This window comes from Leucopleurus acutus (assembly GCF_964270905.1).
Source record: "Leucopleurus acutus genome assembly, chromosome: 15".
In the NCBI taxonomy this organism is placed as follows: Eukaryota; Metazoa; Chordata; class Mammalia; order Artiodactyla; family Delphinidae; genus Leucopleurus; species Leucopleurus acutus.
This window is the reverse complement of record NC_139157.1, coordinates 12,339,715-12,362,408: the sequence shown is the minus strand read 5'-3', so window position 1 is coordinate 12,362,408 and position 22,694 is coordinate 12,339,715. Positions and strand designations below refer to the sequence as shown.

At 37.3% G+C, this 22,694-nt stretch overlaps 1 protein-coding gene across 1 annotated transcript in view; it reads left to right on the top strand.

The window, feature by feature from the left end:
* The window catches only part of SCAF8 (SR-related CTD associated factor 8), a 79,336-nt gene that overhangs the window by 13,824 nt on the left and 42,818 nt on the right, over positions 1–22,694 (top strand). Inside the window, 1 exon segment of the mRNA XM_082855881.1 lies at positions 18,917–19,000. Coding sequence (XP_082712007.1) covers positions 18,917–19,000 — 84 coding nt within the window.

Here is a 22,694-nt window from a genome sequence, read left to right as displayed (position 1 = left end):
TGTAGAAAAAGAAGAGAAAAAGGCTTGGGGCAAAATCTTTTAGAATCTTTTATCTTACTCAGTTTTTTTTTTTTTTCTTTGTTGTTTTAGATAAGGATTGACCCTTTCTGTCATATTGTATTTGTGAATGTAAGGACATTTTAAAGCAACTCTGCTTGGCATTTGCCTGATTTTAAATTCTGTTTATACAACCAGATGTTCTTATATGCAATTAAAAGTTAAGTAGTAAATTGCATGGTCTATGAATAAAATTAAAGATTTAAATTTTGTTTAATGAAACTTTATTAGAATTCCGTAACATTGAGCCGACTTGTATCATTGAGTGTTTTCTTAGCTCCTCTTGGTCACGTAGTTTTTTATCATAACTCTGTCTGCAATAACCAATTTATTGTGAACATGGAATTGTGGTGAATTTAAATACTGTATTTTTAGAAATAGAACCCATATTTATTTGAGAAATTCCAGCTAATATGGTTTGTAATGAAGAGGATTGACAAATTAATTATTCTTTCTCTTGTTCTCATTTTGGCCATTTCACTGTTAATAGATTGCTTATCAGTTACTTAGTAACTCTAAAATTAAGAGGAGGTAAAATTCACATCTTTTTATTTTAATATTACAAAAAACATAGGAAAGAACTGAAATCAAAGAAAGGTGGTTGTTTGGATTCCTGGGAAAATTTAAACTGAAGTCTTATTTTTATATATGTACGTGTTTGTTTATACATTTTGTTTTCTCTCATAGAGAATCATTTCTGTTCTCTTTGATTTTAGAATGGGGTAGCTAAAGACCATTACACTCATGGTAAGCATTTGTAGTTATAGGTTCTATGATTGGGTTTCTTGTTTACTTCCTTGTTAATGCTTAAACTTGATTTCCAGAAATTGCAAATTTTAGACCTGAAACACTTGTGATAGTATATCATTTAATAGACAGATGAAGAATCAAGACCCAAAGGTGATGAAACTTGTTGAGAATCACAGTTTATGAGAGGCATATAGTTAGCAGCCAAATTAGAAGAAATTTCTGTTCTCTGCGTCTCAGTTCATTGTTTTCACTTTTTCAGTATAATTTTTTGAGTGAGATTTTGGTAGTGTTCATGTGTGTTGTAGGTGGAAGAGGAGTGGGAATTGGTGATTCTTAGTAAATTAATATCACTTTATGCTAACCCTGGACCAGAATGAGGAACAAACTACTAGGCTGCTGCTTCCCTGCTCATAAAATAGGTGCCATAGGAGAGCACGCACTCCTTGGCAGAGAGGCGTTGTATAGTAACACCCACTTAGCCAGCAGTTTCCTAGCAACCCAGCCCTCTGCAGAAGAGTAAAAAAAGCCTTTTTTACTTATCTTGTACCTTCTTTGTAGAAGAGGGATACAGTTACTCTGTAAGCCTGTATCATTAGCATGTTTCTAATTTTCATTTTAATAATGGTGGCTGCTCTGTAACTGCTTTCTTTAAATTTTCATAGACAGCTGTTTAGAAAGCTCCTGGTACAGGTATTTTAAGGCACAACAATGCTACAAAATTAATGTGGTTGCTTTCAAAGTAAGATGTGATAGATTACAGTTGGCAAGGAAGGAGGTAGTTGTTTTACCATTTATAAAATGTGATTAGACAAGATAAATTTTAGGATCTCTTAAATATTAGCCCTAATGAATAAGTTTTCTAATTAATTTTTCTTAGCTTCAGTTTACTCATTTTAAAAATAGGGATAGTGATACCTTCCCTGACTACCTCTCAGAATTGGTTTAAATATTTAAAATATTGGCTGGTTTGAAATATTCAAAAAAGTTGGTGTATGTAAAATTTTAAATATTCAGAGAAGGTGGTTTAATATATAAAATTGTAAAATAATTTTATAAAGTACTTGGAAAGCTAAAGAATACTAGTTCTAATATTCTTAGTTTCTAGAGAAAACTAAAAAGTACTAAGAAAAGTAGTTTTTTTTAAAGCTGCTACTGGGAACATTTACTGTCATTGTGGATGTCTCTTTTGCCCTGGAAAGTATTTTCATATTGTAACATTTTAATAATGGATAAAAGTTTTGGAGAGTATGAGCTATAAAGAAAGTGCTGTATTATATTCGACATATTTTCCAAGTTGGAGAAATATTTATAAGTTGAACAAAACTTTTGAATATCAGACAGTAACAAAATACAGACCATGATGTATTTTGGACCAGTATTATTTTTGGTCATCATTTATAAGAATTTCAATGTTCTACTAAATCCAGCAAGACTTTTAAGATAATCAATTTTAAATAGTTACTACGAGTATAATTTTGCACCAGATTGTATTTAAAGTATATATGTCATCATATATAAATATGTGTACACATTTATGTTTATATATACACACACAGACACACATATAGATGCACATAGAAAATTCTGAAAAGTAGCCTACCAGCCTTTTAGCAGTGGTTGTTTCTTAAGAGAGAAGTAGGTCGATAGGGTGTAGCGAATGAGAGTTTTCAGTGTTTGGAATTTTTCATTCAGCATCTATTACCATACCAGTTTTGTAATATTTTCCTCAAACCCAAAATATTATGTGTCTTAGCTTTGGGGAGAAAGATGGAGTTGGTCTGTTTTAATGTTATTTGAATTAAATCCTTTAGAGAAAGTGGACTTCCTTGTTAAGGGTTGGAAGACTCTTAAAACTTGATCAGTAGGCATATAAGCTTCATAATCTGTTGTCTTTAAATCTTCTTGGTTATTATTATTGGTTAGGTTGATGGTATTACATGGTTGTCTCCACGGTCATCTACCATCTTACTCAGTGACTCAGTTGTATATGTTTAGTTGGATGCTCCTTGGAGGACTTTGCTTTGTTTTTGCAAACTGAGTGTTGGGGTAGCCAGAAGAACTGGGTTTGAGACATGGCTCTGTAGCTTAATACCAGTTTGAATTTAGTTAGGTCATTTACCCTAAGTTTATATATCTGTAAAATGAGAATAATAAATACTAATCTTACTGGGCCATTCTGAAGGTAAAAGTGATATAGCATGTATAATATGATAGTGCTTAATAGTTGACAGTGCCATAGAGATGAAAAGTAATATTTATTTTTAAAGATTTTTTTTATATATATATAAATTTATTTATTTATTTTTGGCTTCATTGGGTCTTCATTGCTGCGCGTGGGCTTTCTCTAGTTGAGGCGAGCGGGGGCTACTCTTTGTTGCAGTGCACGGGCTTCTCATTGCAGTGGCTTCTCTTGCTGCAGAGCATGGGCTCTAGGCACACAGGCTTCAGCAGGTGTGGCACACGGGCTCAGTAGTTGTGGTGAGCAGGCTCTAGAGTGCAGGCTCAGTAGTTGTGGTGCACAGGCTTAGTTGCTCTGTGGTGTGTGGGATCTTCGTGGACGAGGGCTCGAATCCATGTCCCCTGCATTGGCAGGTGGATTCTTAACCACTGCGCCACCAGGGAAGCCCGTAATATTTATTTTTATCTTTCTTCTTTATTATGCTACTGCGTATCTCTTTTTTTAGTTTTTGCATTTGTTGCTTATATTTCTGAAATGATTTTACTGTAAGGCCTGCTAGTCTTTTGGTCTACTTATTCTCTCTCTGATATTTAGTCTTCAGTATTTTATTCTTCATCTCTTCAACTCTTAGCTCTTCAGGAAAGACTGTAATTTTGCTTTTCTCTTCTGGGATTCAGTCCCATATCTTCTAGGTATTATGTGTACATAAAATGGCATTGTTATCATCCTAGTCTAAATTTGTCTTTCTTCTACAAACTTACTTTTAGACTTCCTCTTTATGTCGGTAGTAAAAGTGTGTTCCCAAACACTCAGACCTGAAAACTTGGAATTTTCATAAGTGTCTCTCTTTTATTTGTATCTTCAGTCATGAAATCCAATGAATTATTTTTAAAAATACGCTTTTCATCCTTCTCTTCCCTTTTATTCTTTTTTTTGCATTTCACTTCTAAAATATATTTCATTTTTTTTAAAACATCTTTATTGGAGTATAATTGCTTTACAATGGTGTGTTCGTTTCTGCTTTATAACAAAGTGAATCAGTTATACATATACATATGTTCCCATATCTCTTCCCTCTTGCGTCTCCCTCCCCTTTTATTCTTAGTACGAATACTTTGGTCCATATTTTCATAACTCCCCACTTGGTTTGTTATAGTCAGTTTTTTTTTTTTTTTTTTTTTTTTTTTTGCGGTACGCGGAGCACAGGCTCCGAACGCGCAGGCTCAGCGGCCACGGCCCACGGGGCCAGCCGCTCTGCGGCATGTGGGGTCCTCCCGGACCGGGGCACGAACCCACGTCCCCTGCATCGGGAGGCAGACTCCCAACCACTACGCCACCAGGGAAGCCCGTTATAGTCAGTTTTTAATTGACTTTTATTATTCTCTGTTCTCTCTTGTTCATACAGTAGAACGACATTTTTTAAGATTGCTAGATTAATTTTTACTAGGTTAATCTCTGAACAACTGTTCTGTTTGAATCACTTTGTATTTTGAAAAACCATTAAGATTCCTTTACCTTCAATTGTGCAGATCTCTTTTTTTTTTTTTTTTTGCTGTACGCGGGCCTCTCACTGTTGTGGCCTCTCCTGCTGCGGAGCACAGGCTTCAGACCCGCAGGCTCAGCGGCCATGGCTCACAGGCCCAGCTGCTCCGCAGTATGTGGGATCTTCCCAGACCAGGGCATGAACCCGCGTCCCCTGCATTGGCAGGCGGACTCTCAACCACTGCGCCAGCAGGGAAGCCCTGTGCAGATTTCTTAACTGTGGATTTAATGCTTTTTATAAGACTATTTTATAAATAAGTTATTTATAAATATTTATAAATAAATATTATCAATATGTTTGTCATAGCATTGCATATTTGAAAATGCTATGAAATAGGATGATTTACTATATGCAAAGCTATACACTATGTATTCCCATCTTTGTGTCTTGTTTTTGGTACTTAGTGATACTCCAGTAGGAAAGCACAGCAGTCTGTTGAGATATTAATGCATTCCCATTAGGAAATAGCCACTTCTCTAATCCTTTGTGAAAATTACTGCTTGTCAAGAGATTTATTGATGAGTATGCTATATGTGTAAATAGTGTAGAAGCAGAATCACAGCTGTGACAGGAATGCTCTCTTTTTCCAGTCAGTCCATTTCACTTCCACTTTCTTTATTAAACCTTTTATTTGTTGTTTCTAATTACATTTCATTTGTCTGAATACCTTCCCCAGTAGCATTTTTTATTTTGGCACTAAATTATGCCCCGTGTTCTTGTTTTCATGAGGCAAAGTCTTAAGGTCCTCATGGATCCCTCATTTTTAAATACTAGTTTGGTATGTTATTCCTTTGTTAAATGCGTATGGGAACGTGTGGGAAGAAAAAGATGCTCAGTCACTAATGGTTAAGTAAATTGTTTCCCCATACACCAGCTTTTTAATATACACACTTCGGATTAGTATCTCCAAAAAATTACCTGTGATTACATTTTAGAGAACTTTGGGATCGTTAGTGAATTGTCAAAGCTGACAGTGGTAAATCTCAGAATATGAAGAATCTGCTATGTTAGAGTAATGATGTGTCTATGACCCTCCCCTTCCACTTCAGTAGATTGTTAGATAGTTGAGGTGAAAGGCTTTATGTTATCTTTTATCCCCTGAAGGGCTTAATATATTGTGCATATCTACAGTAGCTAATCAGTGGATGTTGGTTTGATTTAAGTCACCCACTAGCTTTGACCTGTTAATCAGTTCAGTTTGGCTTTGTATTTATTTCCCAGTTCTTTTTGTTCTATTTGTTTTTAGTTGATTTTGTTTTGTTTTTAGTTGGTTTTACCTTGAAAATAAAACTTGATTGATCTCAGTAAGATTATTGCGTGAGTGCTTATGATTAACTCTCAAAGTAAATTTGAAAGTAAGTACACAAGGGTGATTGTTGTACGTCAGTTACAAGTTATATTGAGATTATTTCAGAGTGAGACATTCCACTCCTTTGAAATAGTTCTTTATTTCCATGAATATTGGCATAGGATTATAGATACGGGGTTGCAGAGATTGTTAAAAGTAAAGTTTGGGGGGGATGGGAGTAAAGAAATGTATGTCATAAATCTGGCTTTGGCATTCTGCTCCTTTGAGCACAATAGATCTGTTGCATTCAGGTGAATTTAGATATGAAGAAGCTGGATAGATTATTTTTCTAGCTGTATTTGGTTACCTGATTATCTTTGGAACCTAGCAAGCTAATTTATCAAAGTTAAATCAGCTTATATTTGAATAACTAATATGTGCAAGGAAGTTTTTGCATTTAATTCTTATAGTTATGAAGTTGCAGTTATTGCAGATATTTTCTATTTGTCATGTAACATTAGACATTTCCATATTTCTGCATTAATAATGTGTATATCAGGTTTCTATCTCTTAGTATACCTTACTAAATCTCTCTTCCTGGACATTTTTTTTTTAACTGCCATATAAAATGTTGATGTAAAAATAATCATGATTATGGCCTTTTGCTTCTTAAAATATGTAAAGTCACTGGTGAAATTTTATAGCTCTTATATATAGTGCCATACTGTCTTTTTCTTCCAGATACTGTAGTTTTCAGTTCTAAAATTTCCATTTGGTTCTTTTTTGTAGTTTCTCATTCTGTGCTGAAAACTTCTATCTTTGCATTTATTTCGGGAGTTTTCTCCTTTACCTTATTTAGAATGATTATAACTTCTTTAAAGTCCTTGACTGGTAATTCCAACATCAGTGTCATTTTGGGGTTGGCATCTGTTGATTATTTTTTCCCTTGATCAGTGTGGACAGATTTTCCAGGACAGTGAGAGAGAGAGAGAGTAAGAGATTGTGTGTGTGTGTGTGTGTGTGTGTGTGTGTGTGTGTGTGTGTGTGTGTGTTTTGGTATGTCAAGTAAGTTTGGCTTGTATGCTAGACATTTTCAATATTGTATTGTAGTATTTTATTAAAATCCTCTGAATAATGTTGATTTTTGTTTCGCAGGTATTCAACTTGGTTTGGTTCAGGATGCAAGTTCTGTCTTGCCTTTTTAGGTGGTTCCAGTGTCAGTTCAGTTTTCAAAGCATTTCTTTTGCTGTTTAGGTGTGCCCAGCATATGTTCCACTCACTTGTCTAGGTATTGGGTAATGGTTTACATAGATATTAGTTCTCAAAGCCTCTCCTGGGCTTCTTTGGGTCTGTTTCACACAGGCACAATTTTAGGACAAGCCCAGGACTTACGTTGGGCTCCTCTCTATCTCTCTCTGGGGTTCCCATACTCTCTCCAGATCCCAGGGCATCCTTTTCCTTGTTCTCTGGCCAAAAAGTCAGGTTTCTCTCCAGGTTTAGCCTTCAGAGTGAAGTGGCAAGAGAGAGAAGAAAATGGTATTTTTGGATAGTAGGGGCCCTTTTCCTGTCTGGAGATGGCTTTTCTCTTGGCGTTTTTGGTGCTGGGGTGGCAACAGTGGCTGTTCTTTAACCTTTAGCAGGGCCTGGGAAGAAAAGGGGGAGGAGTTGTTTTTTCCCTCACCCCTGCTTCCCCAGTAGTGTGGACGATTCCTTTTACCTAGTCTTCTGGCTAGATGAAGGGGGTTTCCCCTAGTATTGTGTTTTTAATTCTGGTATTGGCTGCACCATTTAATAATGCCGGCTCTGGGATAAAAGTCCGGAAATAACGGAGGAACACAAAACACTGCGAAATTTTTTACCTTAACATACACACACAGCTCCCCGCCCCGCTGTAACTGGTCATTTTTCAAGTTTGACTCCAGTGGCTTGGTGTTCCCTTTTACAGCATCCTCAGGTAGTTGTTTTTTATATGTAGTCAGTAGGGTTTACTTGTAATCAGTGAGAGAGAGAGATGCTACAGTTGCTTACTCCATCTTGGCTGACTGTAACTTCTATGTACCTTTTTTAAGAGTATTTTTTAACCCCCCTTTTCCAGGGACTTGGGAGGGTTGTAAAAATTTGGATGTTGGATTAAAGGACCATGAAAATAAGTTCTTGTGGCCTAAATTTAATTCTTTAAATGGTAATATTTTGGGGGGGAGAGATGATAGTTTTTCTTTGTTACTAACACAGTTTTAAGCTATAACTTAGATTCTAAAATAGCTTCCTTTTTGACAGTATTTAAAACTGTAATATTAACCTTAGGTGTCTGCCATGCTTGAGAAATGGGATATTCTGCTTAATAATATAAAAGGTTAATTATTTATGTGAAACTGCTTATAGCCAATAGCAAAAGATAATTTATGAAGGATATAAACATTTGTATTTGTCATAATAATCTGGTTAGCACCTTTATATATCAAATTCTCGCTTTTTGTTTTTCATTTTCTTTTTTTTTTTAATTAGAGGATCTCTAACCCACCCCCCGCCAAAGTTTGGTATATAGATTTGATCTTACTGGACAGATGTTTGCATAATTCAGATTTATAATAAAAAAAAGGCATCATTTCCTTTTATAATATCTTACATTTTTAAAGAAGGGATTCTGGGGCTTCTCTGGTGGCACAGTGGTTAAGAATCTGCCTGCCAATGCAGGGGACACGGGTTTGAGCCTTGGCCTGGGAAGATCCCACATGCCATGCAGTAACTAAGCCCAGGAGCCACAACTACTGAGCCCATGTGCCACAACTACTGAAGCCCGCACGCCTAGAGCCCGTGCTCTGCAACAGGAGAAGCCACCGCAATGAGAAGCCCATGCATCACAAGGACAGTAGACCCCGCTTGCCCTCAACTAGAGAAATCCCATGGGCAGCAGCGAAGACCCAACACAGCCAAAAATAAAATGAATAAATTAAGAACAGAAAAATTAGAGAAGCTGCCATCCTTTTAAAAAAACAAAAAAAGGGATTCTAGATTTGAGATTCTGAAAAAAATGCACAATTTTGCATACTCTTCACCGTATCACATTGTTACCTTCATTATGTGCTTAACTGTACTCTGCAAAGTGTTTCTATTTGTTTATTAGAATGTTGTCCATCGCCAAAAGCAGCCCATTAGTTTCATGAGAACAGAGACTGTCTACCTGTTCTATTGGATCCATAGTGCCTGGTAGTAATTGAGTATATTTGGAATGAGTGATGAATTCTTGGATTATAGATGATTTGCATTTTCTGCTGTCTTCATGCTTTTTTTGCATTTCCAGTTTTTCCATAGTAAAATATTTTTATAATCAGAAAAAAGTTATAAGATTTTTTTTTAAGGTGATTATTTTTTATGTTCTCTCACTGGGTTTTAGGTATTATGTAACATTTCAGGTTTTGTGCTTTGGTGTTTGCAATTATTTATGCCCCCCCTCCCCCAAAGATGCATTTGAAACTTTGTTCTGCAGTTTTCATGCTGGCACAATATTTAGTGTAAAATTGGGAGTTCTGCCTTTGTTAAAAGCCTGATCTGGTGGTCCTCACAGAATATCTGTGATGTATCTTTTATTTAGCCTTTGTTCTTTAAACATTGTGATTGCTCAAGAATATTGCTACTTCAGTAGAAGTTAACCCAAGTTTATAAAGAGCTTTGTTTCAAATACTTTTTACAAAGAAATTTACTTTAAAAAACCTTAGGAACATGTCGATATTGGTCACATTATTGTTTTAGAATGTGCTTTTCTTAATGTTGGATCTACTACTGTTAGTCTAATGCTAATGTTCTCTGGTCACATTTTGTCATGTCCTGTGAGTCTGATTTTGTACGTCACTTTGTTACATGCTTGTATTATCAGATAGTTTATATTGTATTCCAAACCAAAAGTAATATTGAAGATTGTGCTATATAAAGAAAGGAGAACTCATATGTTAGGGAGTGAGAAGTTTTGGATATGGAGAATACCTAGTTTTTGACTTGTTGAGGTAAAATTTGTAATGAGGTGTATTGGTTCTCAGGTATTAAAATTGGTGAATATTATGCTCTTTAAAATGACTATCAGTGAAACAAGTCTCTTATTTACTTTTTTTATATATATATAAATTTATTTATTTTTATTTTTGGCTGTGTTGGGTTTTCGTTGTTGCACGAGGGCTTTCTCTAGTTGTGGCCAGCGAGGGCTACTCTTTGTTGCGGTGCGCAGGCTTCTCATTGCAGTGGCTTCTCTTGTTGTGGCACGCGGGCTCAGCTGCTGTGGCTCACAGGCTCTAGAGCACAGGCTCAGCAGTTGTGGCTCACGGGCTTAGTTGGTCTGCGGCATGTGGGATCTTCCTGGACCAGGGCTCAAACCTGTGTCCCCTGCATTGGCAGGTGGATTGTTAACCACTGCACCACCAGGGAAGCCCTCTTACTTACTTTTTATTCCTATATGCAAAATACTGAATTTCTATTTTTAAAGTTAGGAAAAGATAGAGAACTGTTTTATTTTGAAATTTTAATTTCTGTTGAATACTTTGAATTATAAAAATGGTTTTTGCAAAAATATTTATGAAAAGTAAAAAAATCTATACAGTCAAGTTAGAAAATTAAGATAAATCGTTCACAGCTTTCTTCTACTTTATTCATTTTCTTTTGCTGTGTAACACATTGCCGCAGACTTAGCTTGCGGCTTAAGCACCATGTACTTATTTCACAGTTTCTGTGGGTCAGGATCAGGCACTGGTTAGCTGGGTCCTCTGCTGATGGGCTCACTAGGCCGAAGTCAGGGCGTCAGCCAGGCAGGCTGTGCTCTCATTTGAAATGTGTGGTCCTCTGCCCAGCTCATCCAGATTGTTGGCTTAATACAGTTCCTTGCCATTGTAGGACTGAGGTCTCCATTTTATTTGCTGGCTATGGGCTGGGTGTCTTTCGGAGTTCCTAGCAGCCACCCTCAGGTCCTAGTTGCCTTGTAGCCTTCTTATGTGTGTCTTCACATGGCTGTGAGAGGGAGCTAGTTCTCTGGTGTCTCTTCTTAGAAGGACAGTAATTTTATTGGATAAGGCCTTCACTCTTACGACCTCATTTAACCTTAAATACAATACCTCCATAAAGGCCCTATTTTCAAATACAGTTGACCCTTGAACAGCACGGGTTTGAACTGTGAGGGTTCACTTATATGTGGAATTTTTTCAGTGGTAAACGCTACAGTACTAAACAACCCGTGGTTGGTTGAATCCACAGATACAGAACCATAGATATGGAGGGCTGGCTATAACTTATGTGTGGGTTTTTGACTATGTGGAGGGTCATCACCCCTAACTCTTGCATTGTTCAGTGGTCATTGCATGGTCACGTTAGGCATTGGGACTTCAACATATGAAATTTGGGGGAGAGATACTGTAGAAGGCCAGGGTTGGCAAGTGGAGTTAAAACAAGATTGTATTAAAATGTAATTGTTACATTTTTCAGAATAACGTATGCATGTAGTTTCTTTTTAAGTACAAAAGAGATTTTATCGGAAGCTCTTTCTTCTCACCCTGTGCTGGATCTCCAAAAAGAACAGTGTTTTAATTCATAACACTTCTGATGATAACCTTCATATCACTAAGCAATAATTTTATATGTTTCTTTAATGGTCAATTTTAGACAGTGACATTTTGCAACGGTAGGTGAGGCATTAGTTCACTTGTGCTGGTCTTGCCCTCTGAATACCTTGTTGTTGTTTTTTTTTTTTTTGCGGTGCGTGGGCCTCTCACCGTTGTGGCCTCTCCCGTTGCGGAGCACAGGCTCCGGACGCGCAGGCTCAGCGGCCATGGCTCACGGGCCCAGCTGCTCCGCAGCATGTGGGATCTTCCCGGACCGGGGCACGAACCCGTGTCCCCTGCATCAGCAGGCGGACTCTCAACCACTGCGCCACCAGGGAAGCCCTGAATACCTTGATTTTGAATGGTGAGACTGGATTTTTGCAGGGCAAATTATTTCCCTCTTTGGCTGTATCTGTGTGTTTTGGGGCTTGCGGTTTTCTCTTTGTTTCTTCAGTTAACCAGTCCTCTTATGACATTTCCATTTTCTGGAAATTTTCTTGTCTGTTTATTCTGTTCCCATTCCCATTCTACTTTTTATTGTGAGTTTTAAATACCTTTAAAAAATTATTCCTTTTTTGTCCTGCCAGTAAGAAGAAGAAAAGGAAAAGGTGGTCAGCATGCTATCTTGAATTGAAAGTACCAAGATTGTGTTGGATCCAGGAACTTTTGTGATTGTCTGATTTCTTAGGAGATTTGAAGGATCCTAACTCTAGTACTCTCAAGGCCCTGAAGGACCATTGTAGAGAAAAATGAATTGGATTGATTAATATTTTAGGTTCACACTTAAGGTTAATTCATATTGGACATAGAATCAACCTTGAAGGCATAAGATTAATCTGTAAATGAGCAAGATTTTACCCCAATTTAATGGTTCTCTTGGGTTTGTCAGGTCACATGTTTTTTTGTTGCACTCTTCCAGGGTCATGGTAGAATTTATTTAATATTGCTCAAATTGGGAAAGGCACTAAAATTTTTGAAGTGGAGAGTTTGCTCGAAATAACAAGCATGAAGTACAACATTTTGTTAAATTTTGGGTAATGAGCCTTACTCAGTGCATAGATGAGGAAAGGCCTCAATACACTTGGCAGGACGTGAGAGTGTCGTGTTTATCCAAAAACAAACAAAGTGGAGTGTTTGTAGGATTGAGAAATAAAATTGCCCAATATCGGGTTGACCTGGTTTTGTAAAAAGGTTATGTTGGAACACACCCTGCCCATTCATATGAGTTGTTTGTGGCTGCTTTCTTTACCCAGGGGTAGTGCTGAGTACAGGCAGACCTCAGATGTTCCGGGTTTGGTTCTAGACCACCACAATAAAGCAAATTTTGCAATAAAGCAAGTCACATGAATTTTTGCTTTCCCAGTACATATTAAAGTTATGTTTACACTATACTAGTGTGCAGTAGCATTCAGTCTAAAAAATGTACATACTTTGTTTTTAAAACTTACTGGTAAAAAATACCATCATCTCAGCCTTTGGCGACTTGTAATCTTTTTGCTGGTGGAGGGTCTTGCCTCACTGTTGATGGCTGCTGACTGATCAGGGTGGTGGTGCTGAGGCTTGGGATGGCCATGGTAATTCCTTAAAACAACAGTGAAGGTTTTGCTGCATGGATTGACTCTTCCTTTTACAATTTTTCTGTAGAATGCAGTGCTTTTTTAAAGCAGTTTTCCATAGTAGAACTTTCAAATTGGAGTCAGTCCTCTGAAATCCTGCCTAATCAACCACGTTTATGTAATATTCTGTATCCTTTGTGGTCATTTCAGCAGTCTTCACAGCATATTCACCAGGATAGAATTCTGTCTCAAGAAACCACTTTCTTTGCTCATCCATAAGAAGCAACTCCTCATTCTTTAAAATTTTATCATGAGATTGCAGCAATTCAGTCACATCTTCAGGCTCCACTTCTAATTCTACTTCTCTTGCTATTTCTACCACATCTGCAGTTACTTCCTCAGTGAAGTCTTGAACCCCTCGAAGTCAACCATGAGGGTTGGAATCAGCTTCTTCCAAACTCCTGTTAACGTTGATGTTTTGACCCTTTCGCATGAATCATGAATATTCTCAATGGCATCAAGAATGGTGAAACCTTTCCAGAAGGTTTTCAATTTACTTTGCCTAGATTCATGAGAAGAATCACTCTCTATTGCAGCTATAACCTTACGAAATATATTTCTTAATAAGACTTGAAAGTTGAAATGACACCTCAATCCATGGGCTGCAGAATGGATGTTGTGTTAGCAGATGAGAACATTAATCTCATTGTACATCATCAGAGCTCTGGGGTGACCAGGTGCATTGTCAGTGAGCAGTAATATTTTGAAAGGAATTTTTTTTATTCTGAGCAGTAGGTCTCAACAGTGAGCTTAAAATATTCAGTATGCCATCTTGTAAATAGATGTGCTGTCCTCCAGGTTTTGTTATTCCATTTAGAGAGCACAGGCATAGTAGATTGAGCATAATTCTTCAAGGCGTGTAGGATTTCCACAATGGTAAATGAGCATTGGCTTCAGCTAGTCACCAGCTGCATTAGCCCCTGACAGGAGAGTCAGCCTGTCCTTTGAAACTTTGAAACCAGGCATTGACTTCTCCTCTCTAGCTAGAAAGTCCTACATCTTCTTCCTGGCATCTTCTTCCAGCATAAGGTTATTTTGTCTACATTGAAAATCTGTTGTTTAGTTTAGCCACCTTCATTAATGGTCTGAGCTAGATCTTCTGGATAACTTGCTGCAGCTTCTCCATCAGCACTTGCTGCTTCTCCTTGCACTTTGATGTTATGGAGATGGCATCTTTCCTTAAGTCTCATGAATCACCTCTGCTAGCTTCACACTTTTCTTCTGCAGCTTCCTCTCCTCTCTCGGCCTTCAGAGAATTGAAGAGAGTTAGGGACTGGCTCTGGATTTGGCTTTGGCTTAAGGGAATGTGGTGTCTGGTTTAATCTTCTATCCAGACCACTGAAACTTTCTCCATACCAGCAGTAAGGCTGCTTTGCTGGCTCATCATTCACGTATTCACTGGAATAGCACTTTTAATTTCCTTCAAGACCTTTTCCTTTGTATTCACAACTGGACTGTTTGGTGCAAGAGGTCTATCACCCTGCCTCCTTCACTGTCACAGGGTTGCAAAGCACGGTGAAATGAAATATGCCTGTTGTGCGATAGCAAGTGTGTAGCCTCCAAAGCCTAAAATATTTACTGTGCTGACCCCTGGCCTAATCAGTAATGGACAACTTAAAAACCCCTTATTAGAAATGAGTTTTTTGGGGGAGTAGCCAGCAGCCACTGAGAAATCGCCGTTTAGGTTAAAGATTTCTCAAACCTTGATTGAAGTCATTAGAAACTGATTTGATTTGAAGAAGTTGTTTTCAGATCTAAAAATGTGCATTTCATGTGGTACATACAAGTGATAGAATAGAAAATTTAAATGTTACTGATTGAAAGAGCACTCTGCAATGTAACTGAAAGGAGTTGAAAAACAAAAGAATGAATGAGTTAGACTGAAAGCCCAGGCTGTTGTTTAGTATCTTTCCTTTGAATCCGTAAGTCTTGAGTAGCCAAAGGAAGGACACGTCAGGACTGGGACTTCATTAAATTTTAGTAAAGGCATTCTGTGAAGAATTAGATGAAGTGATCTATGCCTCTTTTCTGGCTGTCAGATTTAATAAAGAAATGAGATTTTAGAGAATCTAAATAAATGGTTAGTTGGAAGCACATGTATTCAGTGGGCCTTTGAAAAGTACTTAATTGCTTAGTATTTTTCTAAGTAATACCTTAAGTTTCTGCAGTATTAAAAAGAGGGTCTCTCAGACATCCCTGGTGGTGCAGTGGATAAGAATCCACCTTCTGATGCAGGGGACACGGGTTCAAGCCCTGATCAGGGAACTAAGATTCCACATGCCGAGGGGCAGCTAAATCTGTGCACTGCAGCGGCTGAGCCCCCGTGATCTGGAGCCTGCACGCCATAACGAAAGATCCTGCATGCTGCAGCGAAGACCCCGAGTGCCGCAACTAAGACCTGACACAGCCAAATAAATAAAAGTAAATAAATAAATTAAAAAAAATAAAGAGGGTCTCTGATAAGAGCTGACTTTTCATGCTGTTGAAATGTTTTACAAGTCTAAGCTATATTTTCCCTACATCATTCTCCCAACCTCCCCCCCGCCCAATAAAAAAAGGAAGGAAGAAAGAGAGCAAAGTTTTTGATCTGCTAGAATATGGACCAGTGCTTGATTGAAACTTTAGGGCTTTACCACACAAAATGAAAGAAGTAATGTATTGTCAACTATAGGAAGACCCTGGTGCCTCTTCATTGCCCCAGTCATATAAATTACTATGGAATGTACCTTCAGGTACCTGAGTGAATAAATGTTTGATGCATACTTTAATATTATTCATTTAAATGGAGAATGCCTCCAAAGAGAAGGATTTTAATTTAATAATGGCTAACCCTGTTGAGTGACTTAAGTATGTTCTAAAAGCTTTATATGCAATGTTTCTGTAAAATGAGTATTGCTTCTGTTTTCTAAACGAGAAAACTAAGGTTCAGAGGTTTAGCAACTTTGTATTAAGGTAACATAGTTGGAATTAAAATCCAGGTCTTTCTGTGCAAAGCTTGTACAATGCTGTGTCTTATATGTACTTGTTCATTTTAATTTATTCTTAACAAATTCTTATTCTCAACGAATTCTTATTCTCTGCCAGACACCGAGGATACAGTTTGGACAAAGGGGGAAAAAAAATCTAAGCATAAAAGGCAGAGTTTCTCTTCTTAGAGCTTATTCTTTAGTAGGAGAGGGCAGGTCTGGATCTCAGATGGGCTGCAGTCTGGGCCTGCTAAGAACTTCTGGGAAATTGACCTTTGCTTTACACAGCTTGCTGAAAACACTGTGTTGATGTTGTTTTGCACCTAGTGAGGTGATTGGCATACAGTTAGATTTTCTAAAACAGACAGGTAGGAATTGAGGCCATGAGTATATTAAAATTCCCTGTGAGTTTGACAGAGGTAGCTTCTTAAATGATCTGATGGGATCCTAACCCCGGTTGGGCAGTATCATCAACAAGTGGACACCTCTGTGGGAACTTAAAGGGAAAGACGTTTATACTTCTCCCAAGGTTGATTTCAGTTTGGACAGCTCTTGGTGTTCAGTTAGTGTCTTACTGCTTAAACTGCATTAAAGGAACTTATATCCTTTGTCTCAAGGATGTCAGTCTTTGTCACCCTTTGGGACAGTCCTTTTAAAAGTCAAATATTAGTTAAATAATCATGCAAGTAAGTGTCAAATTCTGTGATGAATGTTCAAAGGTGAGTGACAGTACAATGAGGGTATAAAAGGTGGTATAGGGGCTTCCCTTGTGGCGCAGTGGTTGAGAGTCCGCCTGCCAACGCAGGGGACACGGGTTCGTGCCCCGGTCCGGGAAGATCCCACATGCCATGGAGCGGCTGGGCCCGTGGGCCATGGCCGCTGAGCCTGCGCGCCCGGAGCCTGTGCTCCGCAACGGGAGAGGCCACAACAGTGAGAGGCCCACGTACCGCAAAAAAAAAAAAAAAAAAAAGGTGGTATAGCTCTGGGTGGGGAGTTGTAGGGAAGGCTTTCCGCATTAGGTGATGCTTTAACTAAGATGAATGAGTATGCATAAACTAGTAGGGAGGTCCTAGTTCTATTCCAAATAGAGGAAACAAGCCCATTTTTAAAGGCTCTGTGGCAGGGAACTGAAAAAAGACCGTTGTGCCTAGGGCAGAGAGCTGGGGAGAGGAGCATGGTATGAGATGAGACTGGAAAGGTAGACAGGAATTAGATCAGGCAAGGGCCTTGTATGTGTAGATTTTTGTGTATCTCCAAAGAGTGGGAAGTCATTGAACCTTTTAGGGTGGTAGAGGAAGTGGGTGAGTATCAGTCACCTGATCAGATTAGTTTTTGAAAAGATAGACATGCTATCACAATGTGCGAGATGAAGGTAATTTGGACTGTGGTCATGGTAGTGGTTGGAGGAAGAAGAGGCACACATGGAGGAAACTGGGTAAAAATCAATAGAATTCAGTGATGAATAGGTTATAAGGGCTGCTGGAGCAAAGGCTATAGAGCAGCGGTCCCCAACCTTTTTGGCACCAGGGACCGTTTTCGTGGAAGACAGTTTTTCCATGGACGGGGTTGGGGAGCCGGGATGGATGGTTCAGGCGGGAACAGGAGTGATGCGGAGCAGCAGATGGAGCTTCGCTCACTCGCCCCCCGCTTGCCTCCTGCTGTGTGGCCCGGTTCATGCAGGCCATGGACCACTGCTCTCCCGCCCCGGGGGTTGGGGAGCCCTGCTCTAGAGGACTCCCTAGTTGTTTAACCAACCAGTGTTGTTTTGAGTTGCTTTGCAAGTCTGTTCAGGTTGTTTTTGCGATGTTCTGAGGGCCAAAGCTTAGTTTCCAGGCTTCTAGTTAATATCTTATAGCATTGTAGTTAAATTCCAGCATCATTTAATACCAGTTTTCATCAGTATTTATTTAAGCTTAGTTATTTGTCTTTTGCCTAATTCCCCCACCTTGTCTTCATCCGTTTTCTCTCTAAGCAGTATTATTATCCTTTGCGTATATGAGAAATCTTAAAACAAAAATTTGGGGCGGGGGGGTGGGATTATTGCTAAATATTAGATCTCTTGACTTCTAAAAACAATTATATTGAGATGTAATTCACATACCACGCAATTAACCAATTGAAAGTGTATAATTCAGTGGTGTTTAGTATGGTTGTGCAGTCATCACCACAGTCAATTTTAGAATATTTTTGTCACTTAAAAAACATGCTTTACTCATTAGTTATCACTCCTCATTTCTCCCCAGCTCCCCCAGCTCTAGACAATCACCAATAGATTTGCCTTTTCTGGACATTTCATATAAATGCAATTCTGTAACATGTTTTAAATATGGCTTTTTAAACTGAGCATGTTTTCAAGGTTCATCCATGTTGTAGCATGTATCAGTACTTCATTCCATTTTCATGGCTAATATTTCACTGAATGGGTAGAAGAAATTTTGTTTATCCATTCCTCAGTTGATGGACATTTAGGTGGTTTCCACTTTTTAAATGAATTTTTTATGAATAATGCTGCAGTGACCGTTTGTGTACAAGTTTTTATGGGAACGTATATTTTCACCTCTGTTGGGTATATACCTGGGAGTGGAATTGCTGGGTCATATTACATATTATTTTTCATTTTTTGAAAAACTGCCGAAATGTCTTCCAAAGCTGCTGCACCATTTTACATTCCCATTAGTAATGTGGATTAGGGTTCGTTTCTCTACATCCTTGCTAACACTTGTCTTTTTGATTATAAGCAAGTAAGTGTAAAGTGATAATCTCATTGTGGTTTTGATGTGTATTTGCTTGATGGCTAATAATGTTGAACTTGATTTTTAAAAGAAAAGCAGCACTTTAATTTCACTGAGGATATAAAAATAGAAATGGTTGGTAATTTCATGTAATTTCTTAGAGACCAGTTTTGCTGTGTTTAAAATTTGTTCTTCTTTTTCATCAGTTGTATTCCCTGAATGACTACAAGCCACCCATTTCTAAAGCGAAAATGACCCAAATTACTAAAGCAGCCATCAAAGCTATTAAGGTGAGTAACACCTTTTATTCTTGTGTTTTTCAAAGGAAATACTACACTAATATTTTGCAGGAGGGATGATTTTTATAGATTATATGTTGTCTTCCTCTTTTCAGAGTCAGTACATGTTCAAGAGAAAAAATGCAAAAATGAAAATCTGTCACCTGCAAACTCTCTCACCTAGAGATAAACACTTAATATCTTGATAAATATTGTTCCATAAACTTGGAAGCAATCATTTTCCCTTATTTTTCTTAGGTAAGATTTTAGATGTAGCCACATTGTGGAGAACGTGTTTAACATTGTTATTTGTCACACTGACTTTACAGAATCTTGAAATACAAGTTAAGAAAAGGTTTCTTTAAAAAAATTAATGTATTCTTTTTCTTATTGATTGTATTATAGATTTAAAAATGGGCCATTATGGAAAATAATTGGGCTTCATTGTACATAGGACATTTAAACTGTGGGAAGAGGCCACAGGTATTTAGCCATTGTTCTGGTAACAGTGGTTTTGATTTATGGATACTTCTGAAAATCTCAGGAAAAGGTTGGGTCATCTCTAGAGAAATACACATATGTACAGAATTTTGCATAAAATTTCTTGGTTTTAGGGACCTTATGAAGCTCGACCATAGACATCTCTCCAAAATGTTCTTGTCCCCAAAGCTAAGACTCCCTGCTCTAGTAGGGTTGTTAAAACTGAGACTGAGTGAGTGCTTATTTTTAATTAAGTAGGTATTAACCTATAGATATTTGGTGATACGTTTTTCTGCTCTGAGCATTAGCTCATAACCAGAAGCACCATTATTTAAATAAATTGTCTTTTTTGGTTTTTTGTTTGTTTTTGGCCACACTTCGCTGCTTACGGGATTTTAGTTCCTCGATCAGGGATCAAACCCAGGCCCCAGCAGTGAAAGCGCCGGAGTCCTAACCACTGGACCACCAGGGAATTCCCTGAATAAATTGTCTTGGACTAATAACATTTATCTGTTAGATTTAACAAATTCTTTACAGAGAATCACTACTAGGAGAAAATTTAGGTAGTTGATTTTGCAGTGTTCTAATGCCCCAAACTTAGTTTTCAAACTTACAATTAATATCTGATAGTATTATAGTTCAAATCCCTGTATTTATATGCACAATATCAAAGAGGGGATAAGGACAGTGACCAGTAAACACCTTAAGATAGAGAATTCTTCAAAGAAGTGATTTTTCAGTTTATCTAATAGACTGAATATAGAACGTTAGTCTCTTCTGCTTGCTTTATACCCTTCTTCATTGTGATCTGATTTTTATGGTCATGATCCTGAGAGTATGTGAACGTGTATATTATTATCATTTTTATTCTGAAAATTAATAATTGATGCATTTAATATAACCTTTTGTTGAACAGAATACTTTTTAATTAGAGGACTCTAAGGAATAGGTATTAACATTATTTCCATTTTTCACTTGTTGCAAGGGTCTAAGAGAAGTAATTTGCAACAGTCAGAATAAAATCAGCTAGATTTTGATCTTCTCTCAATTAGTCTAAACATGTTATACTGTACTATTTTGATTTATTGGTACTGTCTTAATGTTTTTAATTTTGAAAAAACACATGTTGCATAATATAATGAGCAACACATAGCCTCTTAGATTCACCAGGTGTTAATATCTTGCTACATTTGGTTTATTTCTACACACGCGCGGGCGTGTACACACACACACACACACACACACACACACACACACACACACAGAAGCACGTACATACACACTTTCACGTTTTTTTGGCTGAATCATTTGAGAGTTCGTTTCAGTGTTCATTCAGACTAGCACATAGTCCCTAAATACTTGAATTTGAATGTCCTAAAGCAAAGAGATTTCCTAGGTAACCAAATACACATCACATGCAAGAAATTTCACTTTGATATAATATTATTATCTAATATATAATCTACACTTTCATTTACCAGTTGTCTCAGTATTAACTTTAGCACCTGCACCTGTGCATTTTCAGGATCCAGTCGAGATCCTGTCATTTATTTCTCCTGTCACCCAGCCTTTTTGCTTTGTTTTGTTTTTGTTTTCTTTTTCATTACATTGACATTTTTGAAGAGTTCAGACCAACTTTTTTGCAGTACTGTATTAATTTAAACTGCATTTGATACATATGTAAGTTGATATTTGAACTGCCTTTTAAATCAGATTTAGATGATATTGTGTTTCATATTAAGGTAAGTCATTGGCTTTCTATCAATGTTTAGAGACATGATTATTTTTCTGGGTGCTTGTTAACATTGCACACTGTCAACAAAACTTCTGATAACCTATTGTGGAAGAAGGCCTATGTGAGTTGAGTATCTTTGAATTAACCGTAAGTTGTTTTACTCTGAATTACATATAGTACATGAAGTAACTAGAAGCAAGAAGCACTGCCGAGATGTCTTCCAGAAAAATTAATATTTAATAAAAACCACTCTGTGTAATTACTATTTTATATATTGATTTTAAATGTTTAGTTACTTATAAAGTGCCTAATAACTTTTAAGTAGTTTGGCTTTTTTTTGCTTGAGTAACTTAAACTGTAGCATAAACTGTTACTTTGTAGTAAGGAAACTTTTATTGTAGATTTTGATTTGGTGAATATGAATAATGAGATTTTCCTTTATTTTTTTAAAATACGCCTTTTTATATACATTTAGTTAGTTAGTTAGTTAGTTGGTTGATTGGTTGGGCCAGGTCTTAGTTGCGGCATGCGAACTCTTAGTTGCAGCATGCACGTGGGATCTAGTTCCCTGACCAGGCATCAAACCTGGACCCCCTGCATTGGGAGCGTGGAGTGTTAACCACCGCACCACCAAGGAAGTCCCAGTTTTCCTTTGTTTTTGACTTTATAAATGTTGGATTTCTTGCTGCAGTTCAGTTGAAAGTTCTTGTGTCTCTTCAGTCTAAGGGGATGTCCCTAAAGAGCATAATTCATGGGATCAGAAATATAAATAGAAGTACAATTCAGGACAGTTTTTTTTAAACAGAAATGTGCTGATTGTGCAGTTGCCATTGAGCTATTAAAATTAAATTAGGTACAAATTCCAGATAATTTTTGTTTAACCTGTAATTTTCATCTAATTTTTTTCACGTTTATTCATAGTGTTGTTTCATAAAACTTAAATCTAAGTTTTCACATAATCGATAGAAGCCCATTTCTAATTTTTAATGTGTGTGCTCACTTCTCTTCCTGCTGATTCGTTTTGGCTGATCCTTTAGAACATTATACATCTCTGTGTTTTGTTATATATACGTGCAGTTCCATTTTCCAGGAGAAGCAGAGGAAGATAATGAAGTTGAAAACATCTCCCTTGCACACATTTATTAATGCTCTTTATTTTCAGTTACTTGATTTTTCTAGTACTAACCTAATTTAGCCAATAAAACGATACTAAAGGAGAGCTTTGCTTTTTTTCCAGGAAGGAAGTATGTACATCTACCAGCGTCTTACCACCAGTATTTTGCTGTCAACCTAACTATTTGTGAAAGTTTGCTTTCTTAAAGACTGTAATAGAATTCTTTTGTATCTGTGTTAACGTAACACACTTTGGATATACTGATCATACACCTACTTGAAGAATCCCTTTACTAATCATAGCTAGTTTAATCATGAATTTAATCAAAATTCATGATTAAAATTCATTGCTTTGATAGACCTTTGAAGCTATGTTAA